The 23,644-nt window shown below is 51.6% G+C and overlaps 1 protein-coding gene across 2 annotated transcripts in view; it reads right to left on the minus strand.

Annotated features, from left to right (window-relative positions):
* Positions 1-23,644, minus strand: part of SLIT1 (slit guidance ligand 1) — a 170,395-nt gene that overhangs the window by 45,328 nt on the left and 101,423 nt on the right. For both annotated transcript variants that reach the window (XM_025466773.3, XM_049103508.1), the window contains exons 5-13: positions 12,448-12,519; positions 11,273-11,344; positions 10,565-10,636; positions 9,869-10,032; positions 8,398-8,545; positions 7,844-7,915; positions 7,284-7,355; positions 4,848-4,919; positions 3,978-4,121 (exon numbers count right to left, since the gene is read on the minus strand). In XM_025466773.3, the coding sequence (XP_025322558.1) occupies positions 3,978-4,121; positions 4,848-4,919; positions 7,284-7,355; positions 7,844-7,915; positions 8,398-8,545; positions 9,869-10,032; positions 10,565-10,636; positions 11,273-11,344; positions 12,448-12,519 (888 nt within the window). The remainder of the gene's footprint in view (positions 1-3,977; positions 4,122-4,847; positions 4,920-7,283; positions 7,356-7,843; positions 7,916-8,397; positions 8,546-9,868; positions 10,033-10,564; positions 10,637-11,272; positions 11,345-12,447; positions 12,520-23,644) is intronic.

A 23,644-nucleotide genomic window follows, 5' to 3' on the forward strand; every position in this document is an offset into this window, starting at 1 on the left:
ACTAATTGCTTCCTTTTATCACAATCTTGGTAGAAAATTCTGCTCAAAATCAATTCAAGTATATTATTCAGGCATGTATTTAATGTTCAATGGGTGTGGGATAGGATATATCCTTTTTAAGAACAGGTTATTTGTGTCAATGCCAATTTATTAAAAAAAAAAAAACGTGAACCGCCACAGAGACAAGTGGCTTAAGTATTTGACACAAATTGGAATTTTTAATAATTGCAAAGAGCAGAGAGCTGAGAAGGGAAATGCTCAGGAAGAAGGAAAAAAATATCTGCTTGGGAAAAATATGTGAAAGGCACACCCAGAAATGAGCTGCATGTGTGGCCATGCCACTCCCTCCATGGACATTTGTGATAGTAGAAGGCAGAAGGGAAGACTGTATTCTCACTGTCCTTCTTGGAATATGCATTAAGAAGTCACAACTAGAAATCTTTGGGGGCAGATGCTCAGCATCATTAGTCAAGTTAAACCCACAATGAGGGGCGCTTGGGTGGCTCAGTGGTTGAGCGTCTGCTTTTGGCTCAGGTCGTGATCCCAGGGTTCTGGGATCAAGTCCCACGGGAAGCCTGGTCGTCTCTCTGCCTATGTCTCTCTCTGTGTCTCTAATAAATAAATTCTTTAAAAAAATAAACCCACAATGAGATGCCACTTCACACCCCCTAGAGTGGCTATAATCAAAAAGACAAGTGATATAAGTACTGGCAAGGATGTAGAGAAACTGGAACCTTGCTAACACGTGCTGGTAGGAATATAAAATGGGATTTACAACCATTTTGAAAAACTGACAATGTCTTAAAAAGTTAACATAAATTTCCTATGTGACCAGAACGCCCGAGAGAAATGAAAACATTTGTCCACATAAAGCAAATATTCACAGTGGCGTTATTCATAATGATCCCAAAGTGGAAATCCAATGTCCATCAACCAGGAAGGATAAACACAATGTGGTCCATCCATTCAGTGGGAAATTACTTGGTGATAAAAAGGAACCAAGTACTGTCACATACTACAATGTGAATGGACCTCAAAAACATGAAAGAAATCAGTCACAAAAGATGATATACCATGATTATTCCATTTTTTTAAAGAGGGGGTGCAGGGGCACCTGGGTGGCTTAGTGGTTGAGCATCTGCCTTCGGCTCAGATCATGATCCTGGGGTCCTGGGATCCAGTCCCGCATCAGGCTCCCCCAGCAGGGAGCCTGCTTCTCCCACTGCCTATGTCTCTGCCTCTCTCTGTGTGTCTCTCATGAATAAATAAATAAAATCTTAAAAAAAAATAATAGAGGCACACAGTGAGCAGGGGTGAGGTTGGGGAGGGGAAGGGCAGAAGGATAGAGTCTCAAGCAGCCTTCACACCCAGTGCAGAGCCTGACACAGGGCTCCACCTCACAACCCAGAGATCACGACTTGAGCTAAAACCAAGAGTCAGACACCTAACCGACTGAACCACAAGGCACCCCATGATGATTCCATTTTTATGAAATGTCCAGTAAAAGCAAACTATAAAGACAGAAATTAGATTAATGGTTACCTGAGGGTCAGCCAGAAATAGGGACTGACTGTAAAATGGACACAAGGGATTTGGGGAAGGTGATGGAAAAGTTCTAAAACTTGATTGTGGTGATAGTTGAACAACTGTAATATACTGAAAATCATTGAGTCGTACACCTAGAAGAGGTAGATTTTATAGTATATAAGTTATACCTCATTAAAGCTGGGTTTATTTTAAGATTTTACTTATTTACTTGACGCAAGGAGCAGGGGGAGCAAGCAGGGGGAGCATCAGAGGGAGAAGCAGGCTTTCTGCTGAGCAGGGAGCCTGACATGGGGCTTGATCCCAGGACTCCAGGATTATGACGTAAGCCAAAGGCACATGCTTAAATAGCTGAGCCACCCATTGAGCCACTGTTAAAGCTGCTTTTGTTGTTGTTGTTGTTTTAAAGCTACTTTTAAAAAACTTTTAAGGGCACCTGGATGGCTCAGCGCTTAAGTGTCTGCCTTCAGCTCAGCTCATGATCCTGGAGTTCCAGAATCGAGTCCCACGTCAGGCTCCCTGCATGGAGCCTGCTTCTCCCCCTGCCTGTGTCTCTGCCTCTCTCTCTTTCTGTGTCTCTCATGAATAAATAAATAAAATCTTAAAAAAAAAAAAAAGAGAGAGAGAGAGAGAGAGAGAGAACTTTTAAAAATCTCTTGGAGCGAGAAAAATTGCCGCAAAATCAGTATCCTAGCCCAGGCACTTGGCTGCAGATCTTGGAGCTATGGACAAATCAAGCAGGATGCGGTGAGTTTCAATCTGCTCAGGCCTGATCCACGACTCCGTCAAGTGGTTTAACTATCCAAACCTATACTGAGAATATCTGATTATTCCTGGATCTGTGCTTCTTTTACTCTTGTTCCAAGCTGTACTCTGGTTGTTAATATATAGTTGTTTATGAAAGTCCAGTTCTTAGGGGTGGTAGAAGGGGAGGAGGGCGGGGGGTGGGAGTGAATGGGTGACGGGCACTGGGGGTTATTCTGTATGTTAGTAAATTGAACACCAATAAAAAATAAATTACAAAAAAAAAAACAACAACAAAAAAATAAATAAATAAATAAATAAATTAAAAAAAAAAAAAAGACCTGAAAAAAAAAAAAAAGAAAGAAAGTCCAGTTCTGCTTTCCCGCCTTAAGTAATGAGGTCTATTCTTACGGAAAAAGCACAACTGAGGAGAAAGCTAACTAACTTCTTGGTGACAGTGAAGAGATGCCTGAGACCAAATCCCTGCTCTACTAGATGTTGTATGACCATGACCTCCCGCCTCAGTGTTCTCATCAGTGCAGTTGGGATGACAGACTGTACTACCCCCGGCCACTTAAAGTGTTCAGTAAGATAACATACAGAATGAGCCAGGGCCTGGCACTGGGTCAGGGCTCGGTGAACAGCAGTGGCTGCTTGGTTCTCAGTGCCCCACCATTCCTGCCTTGCCTGTGGGAAGACTTCCTGTTTGGACATTCTGCTCCAAGTTTGTCCTCCACTTGTGCCCTGCCAGCAGTGACCAAGACCTTAGGTCTCTGTCTAGTGGGCAGAAGCACTCTCTGAAATCCAGCCAGGTAAATGGACACAAAGACAGGAGCCACCCCCAGGAAGGGCAATCCACTGGATGTGTTCACTCTCCTTCGCCCTGGGAGGGAGACAAGCTCCTCATATGAGACCCTCAGTCCTGACTCCTATCCCCAAGGCTTTCCTGTGTGTGGGACCTGGGAATCTCCTTCATGCCTTTCTCTCGGACTTCCCGCTGGCTGTGTAAGATAATCCACCTTGCTCGTGTCTCCCTATAACTTCTGATTTCACATACTTGGCAAGATTTCCCAGTAGCGCTCCAGCTTCCTCTCCCTGGCTGTAAGTAAATTAATTAGCAGGAGAGGGCTGTAGGTGGGCTCATGGGCTTTAACCACTTTGTCTCCGTGGCTACTGTCCTTGTTGAGCAGGAGTTGTGCCTTTTTGCCTTTTGTTTGACCTGTTTCACACCTATGCGGCCCCCCACCATGCAGATATTATCTGAAGGAGAGCACTGTCCAGCAGATAAACAATGGCCATGAAAAAATTAATAATAAATGCCCCCCCAAATAAATATAAATGCCAATTAAGCATGCAAGGAGCATTTACAATGAACTTAGCTCTGTACAAACATCCCCTTTTATCTCATAACAACCGTATGAAGAAAACCATATCCTCATTTTACAAATGAGTGAACTGAGGCCCAGAGAAGCTAATTAACTTGACCAGGATCACACAGCCAATAAGAGGTATAGTTGGGATTTGAACCCAGGACTTTCCAACCCAAAGTCTGTGCTCTTTCCTCTATATGAGGCCACTCCTGGTGGGCCAAAGGCACAGGACAAAACAGCTGCCTGTCCCCGGGGGCTGTCACTTCTCCCTAGGTCCTCCTGCTGGGACTGAGGACAGGAGGGCAAGAGGGCACTCACAGGGTTTGGATAGCCCTCAGGGAGGTGAAGGTGCCCTTGGCAAGGCTCTGGATCTTGTTGTCATACAGGGAGAGAAGTGAGAGGTTCTGCAGATCCTGGAAGGCATCGGGCCGGACACAGTTGATCTTGTTGGCGTTCAAGAGCCTGTGGGCAGACCAGAGCCGGGTGGTGAGGGGAGAGGCATAGAATTGGCCACATCAACACGCCCTGGGCACCTCCCTGGCACCAAGCAGGTATTGTCTTGGGGAGAAGCGCACAGAAGCAGGGGAAGGGAGTCCAGCCCTTTGGATGTCCACTCCATACAGGAAGCAAGAACTCCGACTGCCCTCTCTGTGCAGGGGGCCGTCTTGCTCCACCTGCACCTTTCCCTTTCAAGGAACTGCTACAGGGGCTCACAGGGCTCTTGGGAAGCAGAGAGCACAGTGGTCAGGCCACCTCCCAAAGGCATTCTGGAATCTCTTCTCCTTTCCAGGAGAAGCTGGGTTTCCAGGCATCTAAGACGGAGCATTTGGGCTCTGTGCTCTTGGATCCTGGGAGAGAACCCCTACCTGAAAGCTCATGCTTCAAGGAGGCTGAGCTGGGTCTGGGTGTCCCCCTATAGGAGACAACTCTGTCCCTTGCCATGCTGACCTCCTTGGGAGCACAGGCCTCTCAGCTCAGGCATCCTGTGATCAGCTCTGAATCTGACCCCCCTCCCTCCCTGGCCTCAACAGAGCCCCAGAGTCCCTCATGGCATCCCCAGCTCTGCCATCATCCTAGGTCCTTGCGTCCTGTACCCGAAGGAGGCTAGCAAGGCTTGTCTGAGAGGCCAGAGGAATATAAGCCCCCTCCCTGGACGCCACCCAAGGACACCTGCAGATGGGTCCTTACAGGAGCTGTAGGGTGTACAAGCCTCCAAACACACCCCGGGGGAGGTCTGTGATCTTGTTCCCATACAGGACCCTGGAGACAAAAGGCAGCAGAAAGAGAGAGTAAGAAGACAGCCAAGCGGGTGGGACATTACTTTGTAAGTATCAGCCACACAGTGGCACCACCCCTAAACCATTCACAGGCACAGCACAGTGGTGTAGGTTTGTTGCAACAAGTGGCCAGCAGGTGGCAGTAAAGTGTGTTGAGGTACTCTATGGGCGAGAGGCAGCCGTGAACCCCACTACTGGAGGAGCAGCCCCCCAATACCCACTCTCTGCCTCATGCACGGAACCCACAGAAGCAGAGGAGCCCTTTGGGGAACCTCATGGGAAATTAACCTGGCCCTGGATGTAAAAGGAGGCTGTTCAAAGAGGAGAAAATCTCATGGGCGAGATAATTAACATATTTTCAGAGAATTACAGGAAAAAAAACCACGAATAACAGACAGCATGCATGGAATGAGCTCTGACATCAAGCAACAGATAACACCAGAAAGAAACAGATCAACGTTTAGCTGTGTGGAGGCCCAGGCGGTAGGCCTAGGCCAGTGGGTTTCTTCACCTTAGTTCTCTGCGTTGACCAAGAATTCCATGTATGATCAGGAAAAAAGCAAAGGTTCCAAAAAGCCATGCAGGCAGGAATGGGATCTGGAGAGGGGACGTAACAATGGGGCTTGGGGACAATATTGCAAGCAGCCCCCAAAAGCCACCTTGGAAACCATTCAGCCTGTGTAAAAACAATCAAGATCCTTTCTGGAGGAAGGCACAGCAGAAGCAAAGGCCTTGCAGTGGATCCAGGTTGGCCCGTGGTGAACTCAGTGTGGCTTAAGTAGAGGAGACAAAACGAATAATAGCTTGGATTTTACCCAGAGAGCACAAGGAAGCCTCAGAGACAGGATCAGATTTGCATTTGGAAATCTGCAAATTAGGTGAGGAGGGCAGAGTGGAGGGGGCAGGGGCTGAAGCAGGGAGACTAGGTCAGAGTCTGCCAAGGTGGACACTGTCCATGAAGGCTATTAGCATGACATCAGCACAAATGGGAATATGGCGGTTTAGCATCACCTTCAGCCCAGGGCCTGATCCTGGAGACCCGGGATCCAGTCCCACATCAGACTCCCCGCATGGAGCCTGCTGCTCCTTCTGCCTGTGTCTCTGCCTCATTCTCTCTCTCTCTCTCTCTCCCCCCCTCTCTCTCTGTGTGTCTCTCATGAATAAATAAATAAAAATCTAAAAACAAAACAAAACAAAAACAAATGGGAATATGGTGGGAGACGGCTTGGCCACATATCCATGAGTAACAGGAACCCACATGAATGGGTTATTGTCATGTTCCAACTTAGAAAGAGTTTCATTCACTTCTTAGATGAAGAGCCCTGCATTTTGCCAGGCCACCTCCAGAATCTGATGGTAGAGACTCCCCACCAGGCTGCCCGGTACAGCTGTGTAGGTTATACACTGCACAACCTAAGGGATGCCATTCAGGATTGGCCCCTCTCAGTACATCAGACTCCACTCCAAGAGAAGAGGGTGCACACAGAGGCACTGAACTGGCAGCCTCCTACATTGGAGGAGGTTACTCCTACATCCTACATCCTCCTCCGTTGGAACTCCCCAGCGGAGTTCCATCCTATTTCACTTCCCAGGCCCCTAGTCTATGCAAGGCATGCGTCCAGTACTGCCAAGGATAAGCAGAAACACTCACTCCTCAGAGTAACAAATGGCCCCTGCCAAGAGGGGCTTGCCCAACCACAGGGTGCCCTGAGTGTACTCTGTATAGACAAAACGCTTGGGACCTCACAGAGCCCTTGGCGAGGGTTGCAAGCAAGGGCTCTGGGAAAAAGAGAGATGAGGTAACATTTCCAAGATGAACTTTTGATGCTGCATGGCATTTTGTAGATTGATGCACACACTCCACCCCACCCCCACCAATAAACTCTCCAGGGAAGGGAAATGGGGAAAGGCAGAGGAAAACACTTTTTTCCCACCCCACCACAACTTGGGAGCACACCTGGGTGAAAGGCACAAGGTGTAGCAGATGTCACGACTGGAGCTGGGAGTGGCTGTGCTTATGATTGAGCTGGGGAAGGTTCAGGAGCATAGAATGCTGGGCTCCAGTGGGGAGGCGGGGCCAGCATGGAGGCGGGGCCAAGTCAGGGGACAGCCGCAAAGAAGTTGCGAAAACCCCCTTGGTGGCAGAAAGAGCATCAGAGTTGCCAAGGGCAACAGCTCTGCCTGCCTTTTCCAGGCACTCAGCCCTGAATTCCCTCCACCCATTCCCAGTTGCAGAGCATCCACCAGCAAGGAAGGGGGAGCTGGGCACAGCATCCCCCTGCTGAGGGGCCCTGGCACAGGGGCAGGGGGCTCCCTGGACCCTGGCAGACTCAGCACTGCTACTCACAGCGAGTTCAGGGAGCGGAGGCCCTGGAAGGCATCGGGCGCGATTTCTGCAATCTGGTTGTTGCTCAGGTCTCTACAAGGTGAGCAGGAGGGAAGACTGCTGAATCCCCCAGCCGCCACGGAGCCCTGCTTGGACCCTCCTCCCAGATGCCTTGGAAGGGCAAGCATTTCTCTGACATTAGAAAAATGAGGGGCCATTTCCCCCATCCACCTGAAAAGCCCCTGGCCACTATTTCTGAGGGCCATGCCCGGGCTGGGCAGTCCAGCCTTGGTCCGTTCTTGAGGATCCACATCCCAGAGGTTCCCTACACCCTCCCCCTCACATCCACAATTGCTCCTAGGAGTGCCCTGGCTGAAATGGGAGGATGAGGTCAGCTCTGGTCATGTGCCGGACTTGGGCTCAACACCCATTGAGGCCTCACGATAACACTATGAGGAGGTCACACTGCCACCATCAACCTGGCAGGCAGAGTCAAGACCTGCCCCGTGGCTGTGGCATGCCCACTCCAGGCCCTTCCCCCTGCCCCATGCTGACTCCCAGGAAGCACGGGAGACACTCACATCCTCCGCAGCTTTCTGTAGGGAGAGAAGGCTCCTGGGGGGATGGACTTGATCCCATTGAGCTCCAGGCGTCTGCAGAGAGAGAACACAGAGGAAGCCCGGGGTCCAGTTACCTAAGTCCTGCCCATTGCATACTGGGCTCACATGCCCAGACCAGGCCCTTTGCCCCTGCTCCCATCCTCCTTCTGGAGCAGACAGGCTGGCACAGGCAGAGGAAAGGAGCTGCTGTATTTGAGCCCATTACCCCAGATTTTTGTGGCTGAAAGAGGCCCACAAATCAAGCTGATACTAAGAAACCGATTTCAACAGACTCAACCAGCTGGGCTGGAAAAACAGATCACGAGACACCCCCTCCCCAACTCTCTAGAGCTACCCAGCTTTGGGTAGAGGGCTCCAACTAGTCAAGGCCAGCTGTCTCTCCTCCATTTGTACTGAGCGGCCTCGGAAGGGTCTGGGGGGGGGGGTGCCTCAGTAGAGCCTGCCCAGCTCCTCACTGGACCACCAGAGTCTGGCCCAGGCTGAGGGCCTGTGTCCCAGCACCCAGCTGTACTCACATCTCCGTCATGGTCTCAGGCAGGTTGGCGGGGATGGCGGTGAGGCCTTTGCCGCGACAGTCCACAATGCCGTTGCTGCAGGAGCACATGGCCGGGCAGGAGCCAGAGGAAAGGGTGCAGGAAGGCACTCGCCCCGCCTCCCCTTGGCCTGAGTAAACAGTGGGCTGTGACCTGGGGTGTCCCATATCAGCACCTCCTACCCCAGATATAGCATCACAGGTGGGGACAGGGCATCTAGTGTCTCTCTGAATGTGGATGAACCTGAGGAGATTACCAGGGACTACCGTGCAACTGTGGGTACCTAGCACATAGCACGTGCCCGCTAGATGTTTGCTGAACCTGAATCTGAACCTAGCCATGCTGCAGAACAGCGTGATTCACACACTAGGGAATCCTAGCCTGAATTCTGAAGCTCCAGGTCTAGTCAATGTCATTCAACACTTTTGAGCCCGAGTCTCCTAATGGTCACCAGAGAATGACAAGGACTATGTTTATCAAGCACTCACTCTGTGCCACATGCTGTGGGAAATGTGATACATGTGTTATCTCATTTAATCCTGCTGCTCAGCCCATTATGGGTGTGATATTCTTGGGGCCATTTTACAGGTGAGAACACTGAGTCCTTGATATTAATTAGTTTGTGTAAAATCACACAGCTAATAGGTGGTAAAACCCGGATTAAGCCTAATGGCTGATATAAATTTTTTAGATTGAAATATAACATATCGAGTGCACCATCTTAAGCGTGTAGCTGGCTGACTTGCTACTATGGGTACACCACAGAACCTTCCCCCGACAGAGAATCTTTCTATCAGTCAAGAAGCCTCCGTTGTGCCCATTCTCCAAGGCAAACACTATTCTGAGACCTGTCACCAAAGATCTGTTCTGCTTATTTGTGGATTTCACATAAATGAAATCAGACAGCAGGTCCTCTTACATCTGGCTTCTTTCACTCAATACAAAATCTTGAGCTTCGCCCATGTTGTTGTGCGTATCAGTAGCCTGTTCTTTGTCACTGCTGAGCAGTATTCTATTATATGGGTATATCATAATTAGTTTATCCATCCTCTTGCTGGTGGACATTTGGGTTGTCTCCAATCTGGGCTATTATGGAAAAAAGCTGTCTTGAATATTCTTGAACATTTTTTTTTTTTTTTTTGCGATGGGTGAGAACAGGAAATAATGGATGGAGTGGGTGAAGGAGATGGGAAGGGACAGGAGGTGATGAGTAAGGCAGGAGGTGATGGATGAGAACTGGAGATGTGGGTGGTCCAGAGGGTGGTGGATAAGGATGGTAGGTGATGAGCAGAAAGTGATGGGTGAAGAGAGGAGGTCATGGGTTGGCCAGATGTTAGCACATGGTCACAGGAGGTAATGGGAGGGAACCAGATGTGGGGAGTGGGACTGGGGGTGGGGTGTGGCAGAAGGCAGGTGATAGGCAGTCGAGAGCCCCAGCAGGACCTGCACCCACCTGAGCAGCTGAACTCACTCTTCTGGACCTCAGCCACGTTGAGGCCACGCAGGCTGGCGGGGCCTGAGCACTGGGTGAAGAGCCCGATGGTTGGCCGCTGCCTCAGCCACTGTGAGAGCCAGGCCAGGTGGCAGTCGCAGAACAGATGGTTGGAGTGCAGGCGGCTGTGGGGGGCGGGGGGATAGAACAGCTCACAACCCACCTACCTGGGCCCCCAGGCCCAGCCCAACAGTGGGAACCCCCTACCAGGGAGTGGGTCAAGCCTCCAGTGCTACACTCCACCCCAGCAGTCAGAGCTCAGGCCAACTTGGGAATCACCTGCAGCAGCAGGACACTTCCCTCCCAGCTCATTCGGGGCAGCTGCTGGCTGGAGCATGACCAGCAAATGATTCATCCCACTGAGCTCACACAGACCCACTGCCCGAAATCACATTTTTATACACACACAAAAGAAAACAAATTGTTTTCCAAGGAAAAATCAAATACGAATGACACTCAACATCCTTCCATTTTAGGTCATTTCCCTCCCCCTTAGAGTCCTGACACCCCCCCCCCCCCCCCCCCCCCCATGAGCACTGAGAATGCAAAGAAGGAGCTCTTTCTCCTGCCTATGGAAGCCTTCAGCCTCCTCCCACCACCCCTGGCACCGCCCTACACTTGGCCACTGTGCTCCTGGTTGCCCCTGGGCTGACTCACAAGGTCCGCAGCTTGGGCATGTGGTTGAAGCTGGACACAGGGATGGTGGTGATGTTGTTGTTGTTCAGGGTCCTGCTCGGGGGAAACCAGAGTCATTCAGCGTCTGTGCAGTAGGAACTGACATTGGAAGGAGGGACGGGGCTTCTCTCTGAGAAGCACTCAGACTCTCGCACCCTGATCCACCTTCCAAGGGAGCCAGGACTGGGCTGGATTCTGGAGAGCACACCCGCTGAAGAGCCTGAGGCACAGAGCTACCCCCAGAGAAACCCCTGGGCTGGGACAGTGGTTATCATGCAGCTGCCACAGATCCAAGTCGGGATAGGGCAGTAGAGCAAGAAGAGGGAAAGGCTGCCTGCGGGCTTGAGCTGGTTTGGGAGTTAAGTGTGGGCTTTCACAGAGGGAGACAGGGAGGCATTCCTGCCTCATGGGTCAGAAAGTCCTGGAAGACTCAGACCCTGGCCTGGGCTTCATCGTGAGCAGGGTAAGCCTGGGTCATGTGCTGTGGGTACAACCCCATGAGCCTGTGTCCCCCCATCCTGAGTGGCAAGTCCAGGAAAGCAGAGAGCATGGCCTCTGCCCTGGGCCCACCATCACCTCCCAAGTCTCCTGCCTCCCGTGCTGCTCCCAGCGCCATTCCAGCTTCCTGGGCCTAGCTCCCAAGTTACTCGGCTCTCCAGCTTCTGCTGCCTCTCCCCATGTTCTACTTACAGCACCTCCAGCCCCCGCAGAGCCCGGAAGGCTCCTTCCTCGATGCAGCTAATCTGGTTCTTGTCCAGCTGTCTGTGAAACAAAAGAAAGCTGTACAGGAAGGCATGTTGCCTAGAGCAGGGGTGTCCAAACGCTGTGATCAAGCACTCCATTAGTTTAAAGCAAAGAGGCCTGGCCCCAATCATTTGTTCAGTATATATGTGTTAATCCAAATAGTAAATACTAATAAAAGCTTATGTTCCTTCTTATTTAGTTAAAACAACAAATATAAATAAAAGTTATATTATAGTTCTCCATCTAACTTGGCATATCCTTTGGGGGAGCAGGCACCTGTGCCCTCGGCCTCACTTTGGAGACCACCAGGAGGGTGGTGGCAGCTGGAAAAGGAGACAGCCTCTCCCGAAGGCAGCAGCTGCCAGAGCTGGCACACAGATTTCACCCCGAGCGCCAAGCGAGACTGACTAGCTGTGGCCACCTGGAATGCTGCTTTGGCAATAAACTGAAGCTATGATTTGGGTCCCTTGGGAAGGAAGGCAGTGCTCAGTTGTCTACTACAGACATGGGGTCAGGGAGTGACAAGCATGCCGGGCATTCACTTGCCATCCCTGCCACAGTCAGAACTCAGGGAGGTGATAAGCCCAGACCAGAATAAATTTGAATAGTAGGGATAAACCATTACATTTAAATAACACTTGATAAAGTGTATTTATTTCCATGTCTCATGCAAACTTCAGAACAAGCCTATGAGATAAATATGATGGTCCCATTTTACAGAACAATATTTTGAAACTCGGTGAAGTTAACCAATTTGCGGCCACTTCTACAGTATGTACCTGCAAAAGAAGATTCAAACCCAGCTCTCCCGATCTACTCAAGGGCAAGAGCATGGACACTGTGCCATTAGATGGACCATGAGCCTGGGTCCTGGGACCTAGGTACCTGGGACCATAAGCAGCCAGTTCATGACACTCCCTACTGCCCAGTCCCCAGAGGCTGTCTCCTTTGATCCCAGACCGTTCTAGAAGACCATGCTGGCACCAGCCATCTCAGAGCCCATACCAGCTGTTTGGCTCCCTGGACCACAGGGCTCGGGAGATGCACAAGGACACTGCAAGGGTGGCCCTCCAGCCCCTGCACCCTTCTAACCTCTTCCTTCCCCCCAGACCTGTACTTACAAATTTTTGAGGTCTGTAGCTCCACGAAAAGCTTTTCTGGGGATGGCCTGGATTGTGTTCTCACTCAGGTCCCTGAGAGGATAAAGCCAGAGGGAGAAAAACACTGATCAGAAGAGATTTCTCCGGAGTGCCCTGATGAGTCAGGGAGGGCAGGATGGCCAGACAATGCTCTAGCTCCTTGGGTAGTGCCTGGCACACACAGGCCTGCCTGGTAAGCATCTGTTGAATGAATAAATGAAGGAATGAATGGTGGGGCTGGAGGGAGGTACCCTGCCCTGGAAGGAGATCTGTCCCTAAACATCTGGCCTCTCTGCGCAGAGGAGGTTGCAGCTGGAGGGACAAGCCTGGGGCAGCCGTGAACAACCCTGCGAGACCGCCACCCTGCCCATAGACCTACAGAGGTCAGCTCAGCCCCCGAGGCATCATCCGGGGCTGCAAAGGAACAAGCAAAGGAGGCGCTTCTTGATGAGCCCACAGCCACTCTGGGACCCATGGCGAGTACACCCGTGATTCACTCTCACCAAGGACCTCCCTGTCTCGTCATTGGTAATGTCCTGATGTGAGGGAGGAGGAGTTGCAGGGACACTGCGAATTCCTGGCCTCCACAAGCCCCAGACCAACTTCTGGACACATCCTCTGGCTCTGCTGGCAGATAGAGACTCTGGCACCTGCACACCAGCCTCTCCCTTCCTCTCTCCACATCCTTACTACAGATTTTTATAAATGCCCCCTTTCTGGGGCAGGTTTGTTATTTTTTTTTAAAGATTTATTTATTCATGAGAGACACACATACAGAGAGAGAGAGAGAGAGGCAGAGACATAGGCAGAGGGAGAAGCAGGCTCCATGCAGGGAGCCCGATGTGGGACTCGATCCTGGGACCGCAGAATCACACCCTGGGCCGAAGGCAGGTATTAAACCGCCGAGCCACCCAGGGATCCTCCCCTACTGAGATTTAGTAGGTTTTCTGGAATAAATCTATTTTTTTTCTTCATTAAGTGTTGACCTGAGGACAATTTCCAGAGACTTGAAGTCATTTTTTAAATATTTTATTTATTTACTCATGAGAGACACACAGAGAGAGGCAGAGACACAGGCAGAGGGAGAAGCAGGCTCTCCTCAATGCAAGACTCGATCCCAGGACCCTAGGATCACAACCTGAGCCAAAGGCAGATGCTCAACCACTCAGCTATCCAGGGGTCCCCTGGGGCAGCTTTTCCTTGCCACAGTGGTGGCATCAACTGCCACTGTGTTCCAAGCATGTCCCCCAGGCCAGCACTGCCTAGCATGTCACATACATGAACTCACTGGACCCTTGCACTAACCATGGGGCTAATACTATTAGCATCCCTCTTTTCCAAAGGATCGAAAGGAGGCTCAGAGAAATTCAAGGGAAAGCTGGTGAGTGGTAGCTCCAGAATCTGAGCCCAGGCAGTCAAAGTCCCAGAGCCACCCCTCAGAACAGCTGCCCTAGGACCAGGAACTAGAAGTGGGGGAATGGATGTCCTCCCTTGTTCTGCAGAGAAGGGAACTGAGCTCCAAGAAGTGAAGCAATCTGCCTAAGGTTAAACCAGGATGGGGACCCAGGCAGTTTACAAGAGAGCCCTACATCAGATGTGCCCTCAGTGTCCTTAAGCTGGACAGCCAGGGGCTGACTATCCTGACGTAGGATCCCATGCTGGGCAGTCCCACAGCCCCCCAGCCCCTCTGGGTTAGGCCCACAGGGCATTGACCATGTCCTCCGGTTCAGCCATTCACTCCATAGGCCTCAGGGTTCATTGGCAGCCCCACAAGCATGGCCCACAGGTCTTCCCAGCACACAGTCCCTGGGCTATGAGGGCCACTACCCCTCTATCCAGGTTTTCCTGCTGAGACAGAGAAACAGAAGCAGTGTAGCAGCGTGCAAAGGCCCCGGGCTCTGAAATACTGTTCTGATCCTGGCTCCCCCGCCTCCTGGCTGTGCATCTGTGGGTCAGCCCCTTTCCCGCCTGAGCCACAGCATCCTCATGTACAAAGTGCAGATACAAGCCTGGCAAAGACTGTCCTCCAGTTCCCCTCCACCCTGTCCCTCTGCATAGAGCATGAGCTCCTTCCCCCAAACCCCAGCCTCTCCTGGCCCCCAGCCCCCTAACTGGCTCCAGGCACCTGTGGTCTGACGGCTACATCATCATCAACACCCTGTTCCATGCTTTTTCTCTCTCTCTCTCTCCTTGAAGGAAGGCATCTCAAGTCTGTGACCTAGACATTCTCTCCTCCAAACCTCTACTATTTTCCATGACAGCTTGTGCCCTGTTTCACTACAACCAGCTGCTTCTGTCCCTTAATGCAACCATTGCTTTGCCCCTTCTACCTCCCAACAGGTGGCAGTGGGTTTTGGGAGACACTTGTGTCCACCTTCCTCTCCTTCCCCCACCCCACATGCCAGTCATCACACTCTTCCCTGGGGTCTTTGATCTCAGTTATCTGTGTGTATCTCAGGCACCCGTTTGGTCTGTCCCTATTCCCGGAGACATTCTCTACATCCCACTGACAGGCTGTTCCCAGAACTGCCCCCAACACCCCCACCCACTCCCTGCTACCTGCCAAGCCACCCCCAGCACCCCTACCTACTCTATGCTACCTGCTGAGCCACCACCAGCACCCCCACCTGCTCCATGCCACCTGCCAAGCTGCTTTCCCCTTTCTCCACAATTCCCACCAGCCCCTCCATCTTAAGAGGACAGGAGACCACTTCACCCTTTACCTATCTGCCTAACTAATCCTGTCGTCACCTCCTCCTTGCCTGGAGAGAGCACCTTGGTGGCTATGTCACCTGCCCAGTTTCTGTCACGTGGGCAATTGCTACTGTGACGGTACACCCTGTACGGCCCTATTGTCCCCTTGGTCTGTGATCTTGATCCCTCCCTCTTCTCAAGTAGACTCAGGCATTCAGCAGGGTGGTCTGACAGGCCAACTACTGAATTTGGAGCCAGGGCTGTGCAGGCCCCACAAGTAAACCAGAGACTGCCGGCAACAGGGGCTCACAGTGACCTCAGTTCTCTCAGCACCATCGCTGGGAGAAGCCAGCCACCATGTCAAGGACACTCTGACAGCTCTCTGAAGGGACCCACAAGGAGAGAAACTGCAGCTTCCTGCCAACGGCCAGCACCGGCTTCCAGCAACGTCAGTCAGTCATCAAGAAAACACATTCTCAGGCAGCCCCTGGTGGCACAGCGGTTTAGCGCCGCCTGCAGCCCAGGGTGTGATCCTGGGGACCCTGGATCAAGTCCCATGTCGGGCTCCCTGCATGGAGCCTGCTTCTCCCTCTGCCTGTGTCTCTGCCTCTCTCTCTCTCTCTCTCTCTCTCTCTCTCTCTCTCTCTGTGTCTCTATGAATAGATAAAGAAAACACATTCTCCAGCCCCAGCCAAGCTTCCAGACTCCGCAGCCAGCTATGGTCTGCATGTGGATGTGCCCCCCAAATTCAGATACTGAGATCCTGATGGCTGGTGTGACAATGTTAGGAAGTGAGGGCCTTGGGGAGCTCTTAGCTTAGGACAGTAGGGCCCTCCTGGATGGGATGAATGGCCTCACAGAAAAGGTCTGTGAGAGCTCCTTCATCCCCGCCACCGTGGGAGGACACAGCCATGAGCCAGGATGTGGGACCTCACCAAAGACCAGTCTGCTGGCACCATGATCCTGGATTTCCCAACCTCCAGAACTGTGAGAAACAAGTAGTTTTTGTTTATAAACTACCCAACTTATGGTATTTCTGCTATTGTAACCCAAACAGCCTAAGACACAGCCCCAGTCAATGTCTTGACTGTAATCTTGTTCAAGACCCCACACCAGAACCACCCTGCCACCTAAGGAACCGTGAGACAATAAATGTTTGCTGTCCTTTTCAGCCACTGCATTTCAAGGTAATTGGCTATACAACAGTCAATGACTAACTAAAACAGAGCTGCTTTGGGGGAATGGTCTCAGAGAGAGGCTTGGAAGCCATGCTAGAGAGCGTGGTCTGCCTCTGAGGGCATGAGGGCCCCTGAGAGCCACTGAGGAAGGCACGGTCATGCTCAGACTTGACGAGAATGAGCTGAAATAGGTTCACGATGCGGCCCCACCGCTTCACACTTAGGGCCTCAGTTTCCTCATTCGTCAAATGCACGGTCTGAACCAGATGATCTCCTACTGTCTTCCCGCCCAGTACAGTCCCACCACATGCTGACTACTCCAAGACAGAGCAAGACACAGCAAGCCACATTACTCCAACACACAGCAAGCTTGGTTCCTAGGGCATCTGAGATCCCAGGGGGTGGTGACGGACAGGGAGCCCATTGCTGACAGCACACTTTCTGAGAGAGGACAGACACAGCCATTTGCCTTCTCCCCACGGGGATCTGAGGAGAACAAAGCATGGATGGCGAGGGCAGGACAAGGGCAGGGAGGGGCAGCAGCCTGGAGACTTCCACAGAGTCGGGAAGACGGAGGGCGCACAGGAGGTGGGGACCTCCAGCAGGACAGTTGTCTCAGCCCCAGCTGGCAGTTCTCCCTTCAGCCAAGCCTGGGAGGGAACTCTGGGCCGGCAACTCACATCCATTATTCTGTTTAATCCCCACCACAACCCTGCAAGGAAGGTTTTTTATTTGTATCGATCAGTTTATTGATTCAAGCCAACCTTGTTCCACAAAGGCTTTAAGGTGGCTTATAGGGATTTACAAAACAGCGAGAGAGCAAGAGTGAAAAGTGGGGCAAAGAAAAGAAAAATCAATGGTAGATACCAAGAATGCAGCACAATGTCACCCGCAGGCCTGCCAGGTCCCAGGCAGAGCACGGGCTCTAGGCTTCCTGAGAGCCGATGGGAAAGGGGGAAACTGGTCCCTTAACGGTGTCCCCAACATATGTATATATTTAAAAGGACCAGTTTCTCAGGAGTATAGCTGTTTGGGTTACTAAGATGACACAAGAATTCTCCAGGGATCTTTATAAAAAATGATAGTGTGGCCTAATCAATAATACTAGACTCCTATAATAAATGAGTTTCTTTTTTTTTTTTCATAAGATTTATTTATTCATGAGAGACACACACAGAGAGGCAGAGACATAGGCAGAGGGAGAAGGAAGCAGTCTCCTCGCAGGGAGCCCGATGCAGGACTTGAACCGGATCTGGGGATCACGCCTTGAACCAAAGGCAGACGCTCAACTGCTGAGACACCCAAGTGTCCCAATAAATGGGTTTCAAGTATCTTCTTATAATAGCATTGCAGCAAAGTACAATTCAGGAAATGCAATTCTTTAAAAAAATTTTTTAAGATTGTATTTATTTATTCATGAGAGACAGAGAGAGAGAGAGAAGCAGAGACACAGGCAGAGGGAGAAGCAGGCTCCCTGCGGGGACCCCGGGATCACGCCCTGAGCCAAGGGCAGATGCTCAACCACTGAGCTACCCAGGTGTCCCAGGAAATGCAATTCTATAAGGACTCACACCAGGAGCTAAGTGGGGAAGAAAGGGACAGAAATAGTCTGTGCAAAGGCAGGACCCAGGAACAGTTAGATTTGCCTGGAACAGAAAGTGTCAGGAATGTGCCTGCAGGAAAAAGTCTTTGGAGGCCAGGGAAGGTGATAGGTTAGACCAGAGAGGTGTTTGAGCCCATCCTGGTAGGGCCGTCAGGGAGGGGAACCAAAGCCTACAGAGGAAAGATGCTGCCCCCAGGGCAGGCAGGAGATGTGACATCAGGAGCCCATCCAGGAGGTGGGGGTCCAGGGGTGAGTGTGGAGCCACCCACAGGAGCCAGTCGCTCACATGGTTAAAATGAGGAAAGAAAATGGAACTTAAGACCCTGGAAGAAGCTGGCCCCTAGACCAGAGGAAAATGGGTGAGCCTCGAAAGCCTGAGGATAAGGCAGTACGCTGGCAGCCTAAGAGGTGCTGGGAAGAGCTTTGAACGACGTGAGGAGAAGGATCTGGGTTCAAAGCCTGCTGCCACCACTTACCAGCCAGGGCCCTGGAAGGTATGCATCTGAGCGCTTCAGTGTCCCTGCTTGTAAAATGGAGATAAAAATACCAACCACACGACTTTGGAGAAGATAAGTTCTTGGTGTTTGAGAGCTTCTGTCCTAGCCCCTCTGTGGCAATATTTCAGAAAGCGGCTTCTGGCCCTCCTCAAACACAGCGGGCCAGTCCCTTTCCTGAGGGCCAGACTGTTGTCTCCAGTATGCTCACTAGGGGGCACCAGAAGCCTGCCCTGGGTTCCGAGGCCCTCTCTGCCACCTCACAAACCCAAAGCTATTCTTTTTTTTTTTTTTTTTCCAGCTGACCTCCTATCCGGTCAACAATTGTCTTGTCTTTCTCAAACCTCTTTGATGTAATGATTCTCCTCTCCACTTTCACCAGGTTGGCATGGGATCCCAAAAGGTACCACCTACCTCTTACATTTTTGTTCTATCCTCGTCCCGTGGTGACCTTGTCACAGGCCCTGAAGTGAGTGTGGCCTGACATCAGGGCAGAATGAAATAACCCTGGGACAGGGAGGATGCTGGAGCTGGAAAGACAAACCCACACTGGGAGCAGCTGGTGGCCTGCCCCGGGCCAGGGGCCAGCAGAGGGCGCAAATAGGGGTGCAGAAGGAAGTCCCAGGCAGGACAGTGACAAACAGATTCCCAGAGCAAGGATGCAGCAGCCAGACAAGAGACAGACTTGGGAGATAAATACAAGCCCGGGGACAGATTCGAAGGGTGAGGATGAGGTCTTAGACTTTGACAAGCTCCCAGACGATGTGGATGCTGCTGGCCCAGGGAGCACACATTGAGAGGCCAAGGTGTGGAGGAGAAAGCCCACAGCAGAATGTCACAATAAAGATGGGTTCAACAAGCCCTGACTTACCTACTTAAATCATGTGGTCTTGGCTGAGTTACTTAAACTCTCTTGCTTGAGTTTTCTCATCTGCAAACGGGTGAGGTGAGAAGTGGCACCTACTTTGCAGGATCTGATGTGACAGATTACTCCACTATTACTCCACTTGTGCTGTCATTCCTTCAGTTCCTCAAATCCCTCCTGCCACAGGACCTTTGCTCTTGCCATTCCCTCTGCCTAGAATACTCTTCCTCTATTCTTCACCCAGTAAAGTGGTGAGGCTAAGAGGGGAAGCCAGGGGCTTGGAGCTGGACAGGCTGGTTCTGCATCATCTTTGTGAGAGACCAACCCTCCTTCCTCATGTACCAGGTATCCTTATATCTCCTCTGCCTAATAGTAGTGGCAGCAGACCTAGTAGGGGCTCTGAAAGGGAAGGGAGGAGCTGGAGAAGCACTTGTTGCTCTTGTTTTATAATCAACCTACCCTTCCCATCACACATACTTATGGAACCTTAGTAACTGAACCCCCCTGGTAGTTCTGAGGCGGTGCCAGCACATGAGCAGGGAGGTTTGGACAGCATTGGAGGAGAATGACTCTCCTGGGACCCCACAGAGAAGAGAGGGAGCTGGAGCCCTTAGGAGTCCATGGGGCAGGAGGGGGCTCCAGTTAAGAGTCTGGAGGCCAAGATCCTCATGGTCTGGACCCCACCACCCAAGATCAAGGGCCCTGAGAGGCAAGCTGCTGAAAACTGCAGCACCCCCTAGCTCTGGGAACACCCCTAGAGACCCCAGCCAGACCCCTTCTCTATGAAGAGAAGGGGCAGCCAGGCCTACACCCTGACTTGGGCTTTATCCCAGGGGCCCCCTCCGCCTGCACACTCTGCCAATCCCTCTAGCTTTTGCCAGGGCTGGGGAAGCATGGCCCGGGAAGTCGAGGTCGGGACCCCATGTTCTTGCTGTTAATCCCCCTTCACGCTCTAACCAGATTGGGCCCTGCTGGCAGACTGGCCTCTGAGGGGATCAGCAGGGGGCCCAGCCATGGCTGCTGGGTACCAGCCAAGGCCAGACTTGGCCCTGGGTTCCTGCCGCCAGCTTGTCAACCCCATTGCAGAGCTCGGGGCTTGCTCAGTCTGCCTCTCAAGCCACAAGGAAGCTCTGGGCAGCCTGGCCTGTCCCCTTGCCCCTGTAGCCTGACTGGTTACCAGAAACCCACCCAGTAAGGGGCCTAGTGGGGAGGGAACCAGGGCGCCTGTTACAGGTCACTTCACCAGTGTCTTCCTGGTTGTGAGACTGTAAGATGAGGACTTGGGCCCCAGAGCAGACAAAGGTGGTCATGTACCCACTGCACAAGTTTCCTGACACCTGGAGGCTCCTTGTCTGGGAAGTGGGAATAATCGTGGGCTTGTGGCTTTCCCTGAGACTGCGGGCAGTGCTCTCTGCGGGCCTATCTGCAGGCCAGCACAGACAGCTGCCACTGCCTGCATTTATCATTGTCTTTAGGAGGCCCTGGAGGGAGGGGTGGGGCTGGAGGGGGTCAGGGTTAGAACATCCAGGAGTGGGAATCAAGAGGCTGAAACTCGAGGCCAGCTCTGCCACTAGCCCACCTGGTGACCTGGGCTGTGACCTGCAGTTGGTTCTCAGCCCCTCAGGCTCACCTTCCAACAACACTGCCCTCCCTGCAAGGTCTGGAGGTCATCAGGAGGGTTGGATTACACACAGTGTGTGGCGGCCCAGCATGAGAGATGGGATGGCTCACACTGCAGCTGCTGTGAGTACCCTGCCCCCCACCCCACCCCAGACAGGGACTCAGTGCCCACATCCCTCTGGCACCTAGGTCGCAATAGTAGCAGAGCCACCTGGGAGTTTGTTAGGGCCCCACCTGCTGAATCAAAATCTGCATTTCAGCAAGACACCCAGGCGATTCATAAGCATATTATAGTTTGAGAAGCCCTTCATCAGACAGAAGGAAGTTTAAAATGTTCTCCAGGAGCCCCTGGGTGGCTCAGTCAGTTAAGCAATTAAGCATTTGTCTTCAGCTCAGGTCAGGATCCAAGGGTCCTGGGCTTGAGCCCCAAATCGGGCTCTTTGCAGGAAGTCCGCTTTTCCCTCTCTCTCTGCCTGCCCCTCCCCTTGCTTGTGGGCGCACTCTGTCAAATGAATCAGTAAAATCTACAAAATAAACTAAAATTAAATTAAATTAAAAATAAAATAAATAAAATAAAATAAATAAATAAAATAAATAAAATAAAATAAAATAAATAAATATTCTCCAGTCGCCAGCTAGGGCTGAAGTAAATGGGTTGTAGTTCCTGCTCCCAGCCAACATTTCAAAGCAAGAGTCAGAGGCACCTGCTCCTATTCTTTGGGGGTGTGGGTGACATGGTCACTGCCTGTCCACAGTGAGTGGAGAGAGGGAGGAGCAGCAGCCTCTGACCTGTCACCTGCAGCATGCCACTACCCACCTGCATGGGGAAAAGAGGAGGCACACGTGGGATGGAGAGAGAAATGGCCACATTCACCCCACTGCCTTATTGTTTTCTAGATGGGGTTTGAGGACAGAGGGACACTGCCTGAGGGCTTCGGTGCCGTGGTAGTTAGCACATAACAGTGCCAGGGGGTCAAGAGTCACTGCTCCTGGGAGACAGAGCCCCCAGGGCTACTCTGCACCGCACTGCGGGATGCACCGTCAGGGAAGAGGGTGGCAGTGCCTCCTGGGTGGGACAGAGGATGCACACCCTCCTGAGGTGCTCACCCGTCCCTTGACTCTGCCTGTCCTTCAAGGCTGCCCTCAAATTCTACCCCTCCCCCTCAGGAGGGAAATCAACTCTGCAATCATCCCTCTCTGCTTGCTCTCCCAAGCCCAGGTGATGGCATTCAGATGCCCCAGATTTACCTTGTGGGGGGACTACATATGTGTGCATCTGTCTCCAGGTGACCTTCAAGGTGGGCCTTTTGGAGAATTGAACCATGTTGTCTCAGGCTCTGACCTCAATGTAGGGATCTTGTCTGCTTATAAATCTCACATACTCCCAGGGGATGCAAACTGTGTTTATCAGGGCTCATCTTGGTGTGAATGAATTTGTTTCATTGTCTCCACAAGTCAAGTGTGAAGAGGAGGAAAGAGAACAGTGCAGAAGTGATCAGGGAGTAATGCCAAAGGGCACATTGGTGAGGTGAAGAGAGAATCAGTTTTCTCTGGCCTCAGCCAAGTCCCCCTGCTATTATCGAAACAAAGGAAAAACTGAGGGAGCTGCCTTTGCCTGCTTCTTGTGTCCTGCCTGTCCTTTAAGTGGCCAGTTCCCCTTGCTAATCCTTGCGTGCCCTCATGAGCCCCCTTCCTCTGCTCTCCCAGCCATCAGCAGCAAGCCAGCAAATGGCAGGACCAACAGGTAAACCAGTATCCCCAAAGGGGGCCTCAGTGATGGTGAGGAGCTGACCAGCCAGTAGTCACTCTGAGAGGAGAGCCAGGTGACCTGGGTTCAAAAGCAGGCCTCGTTGTGCCTCAGTTTCCTCATCTGTAACATAAGCTTGTTCAAAGGGTAAATAAACAAAAGTATGTGGAAGTATCTGGAGGAATGTCTGTTGCACAGTAGGTGACAATCAATGGTACTGTTACTAAGGCTTCAGACTACCCCTGGTAATTATTGTTGGGCAATTCCATGTGTCCCCTCTCCTTCCCCTCCTCTCCCTCTCCTAAGCTAGTTTTTAAAAATTATTTATTTATTTATTTGAGAGACAGAGCACAGGCACGGGCTCCCTCAGGAGAGGGGCAGAGAAGGAAGGAAAGGAAAAGGGAAAGAATTTAAGTAGGATCCATGCCTAGTGTAGCCCAATGCAGGCTGGATCCCAAGACCCTTGAGATCACAACCTGAGCTGAAACCAAGAGTCGGATGCTCAACCGACTATGCCACCCCATTCCCCTCCTAGGCTGGTTTTAAGATTCATAGAATTTTTTTAAACGATTTTATTTATTTACGAGAGAGAGAGAGAGAGAGAGAGAGAGAGAGAGAGAGAGAGAGAGAGGCAGAGACACAGGCAGAGGGAGAAGCAGGCTCCATGCAAAGAGCCTGAGGTGGGACTCGATCCCAGGTCTTCAGGAATACGCCCTGGGCTGCAGGCGGCGCTAAACCGCTGCGCCACCAGGGCTGCCCAAGATTCACAGAATTAAAAGCTCACACATGCTCTGTGAGATCTTGATATTTTAACAAGTGTTGACTACCCAGGTTCTTCCCAAGGAACCCCTGATATCCAAACTCCTGTAGGTAGTTTTAAAGGTTGACATCATTGATGGTGGAGTTTGAGCTTTGCAGGAGAAATGGGCTGGTCTGAAGAGTACATGCCAGATGCTGTCATCTGGAGAGATGTCCTCC

The sequence above is a fragment of the Canis lupus genome, chromosome 28 (genome assembly GCF_003254725.2).
Source record: "Canis lupus dingo isolate Sandy chromosome 28, ASM325472v2, whole genome shotgun sequence".
NCBI classification, from domain to species: Eukaryota; Metazoa; Chordata; class Mammalia; order Carnivora; family Canidae; genus Canis; species Canis lupus.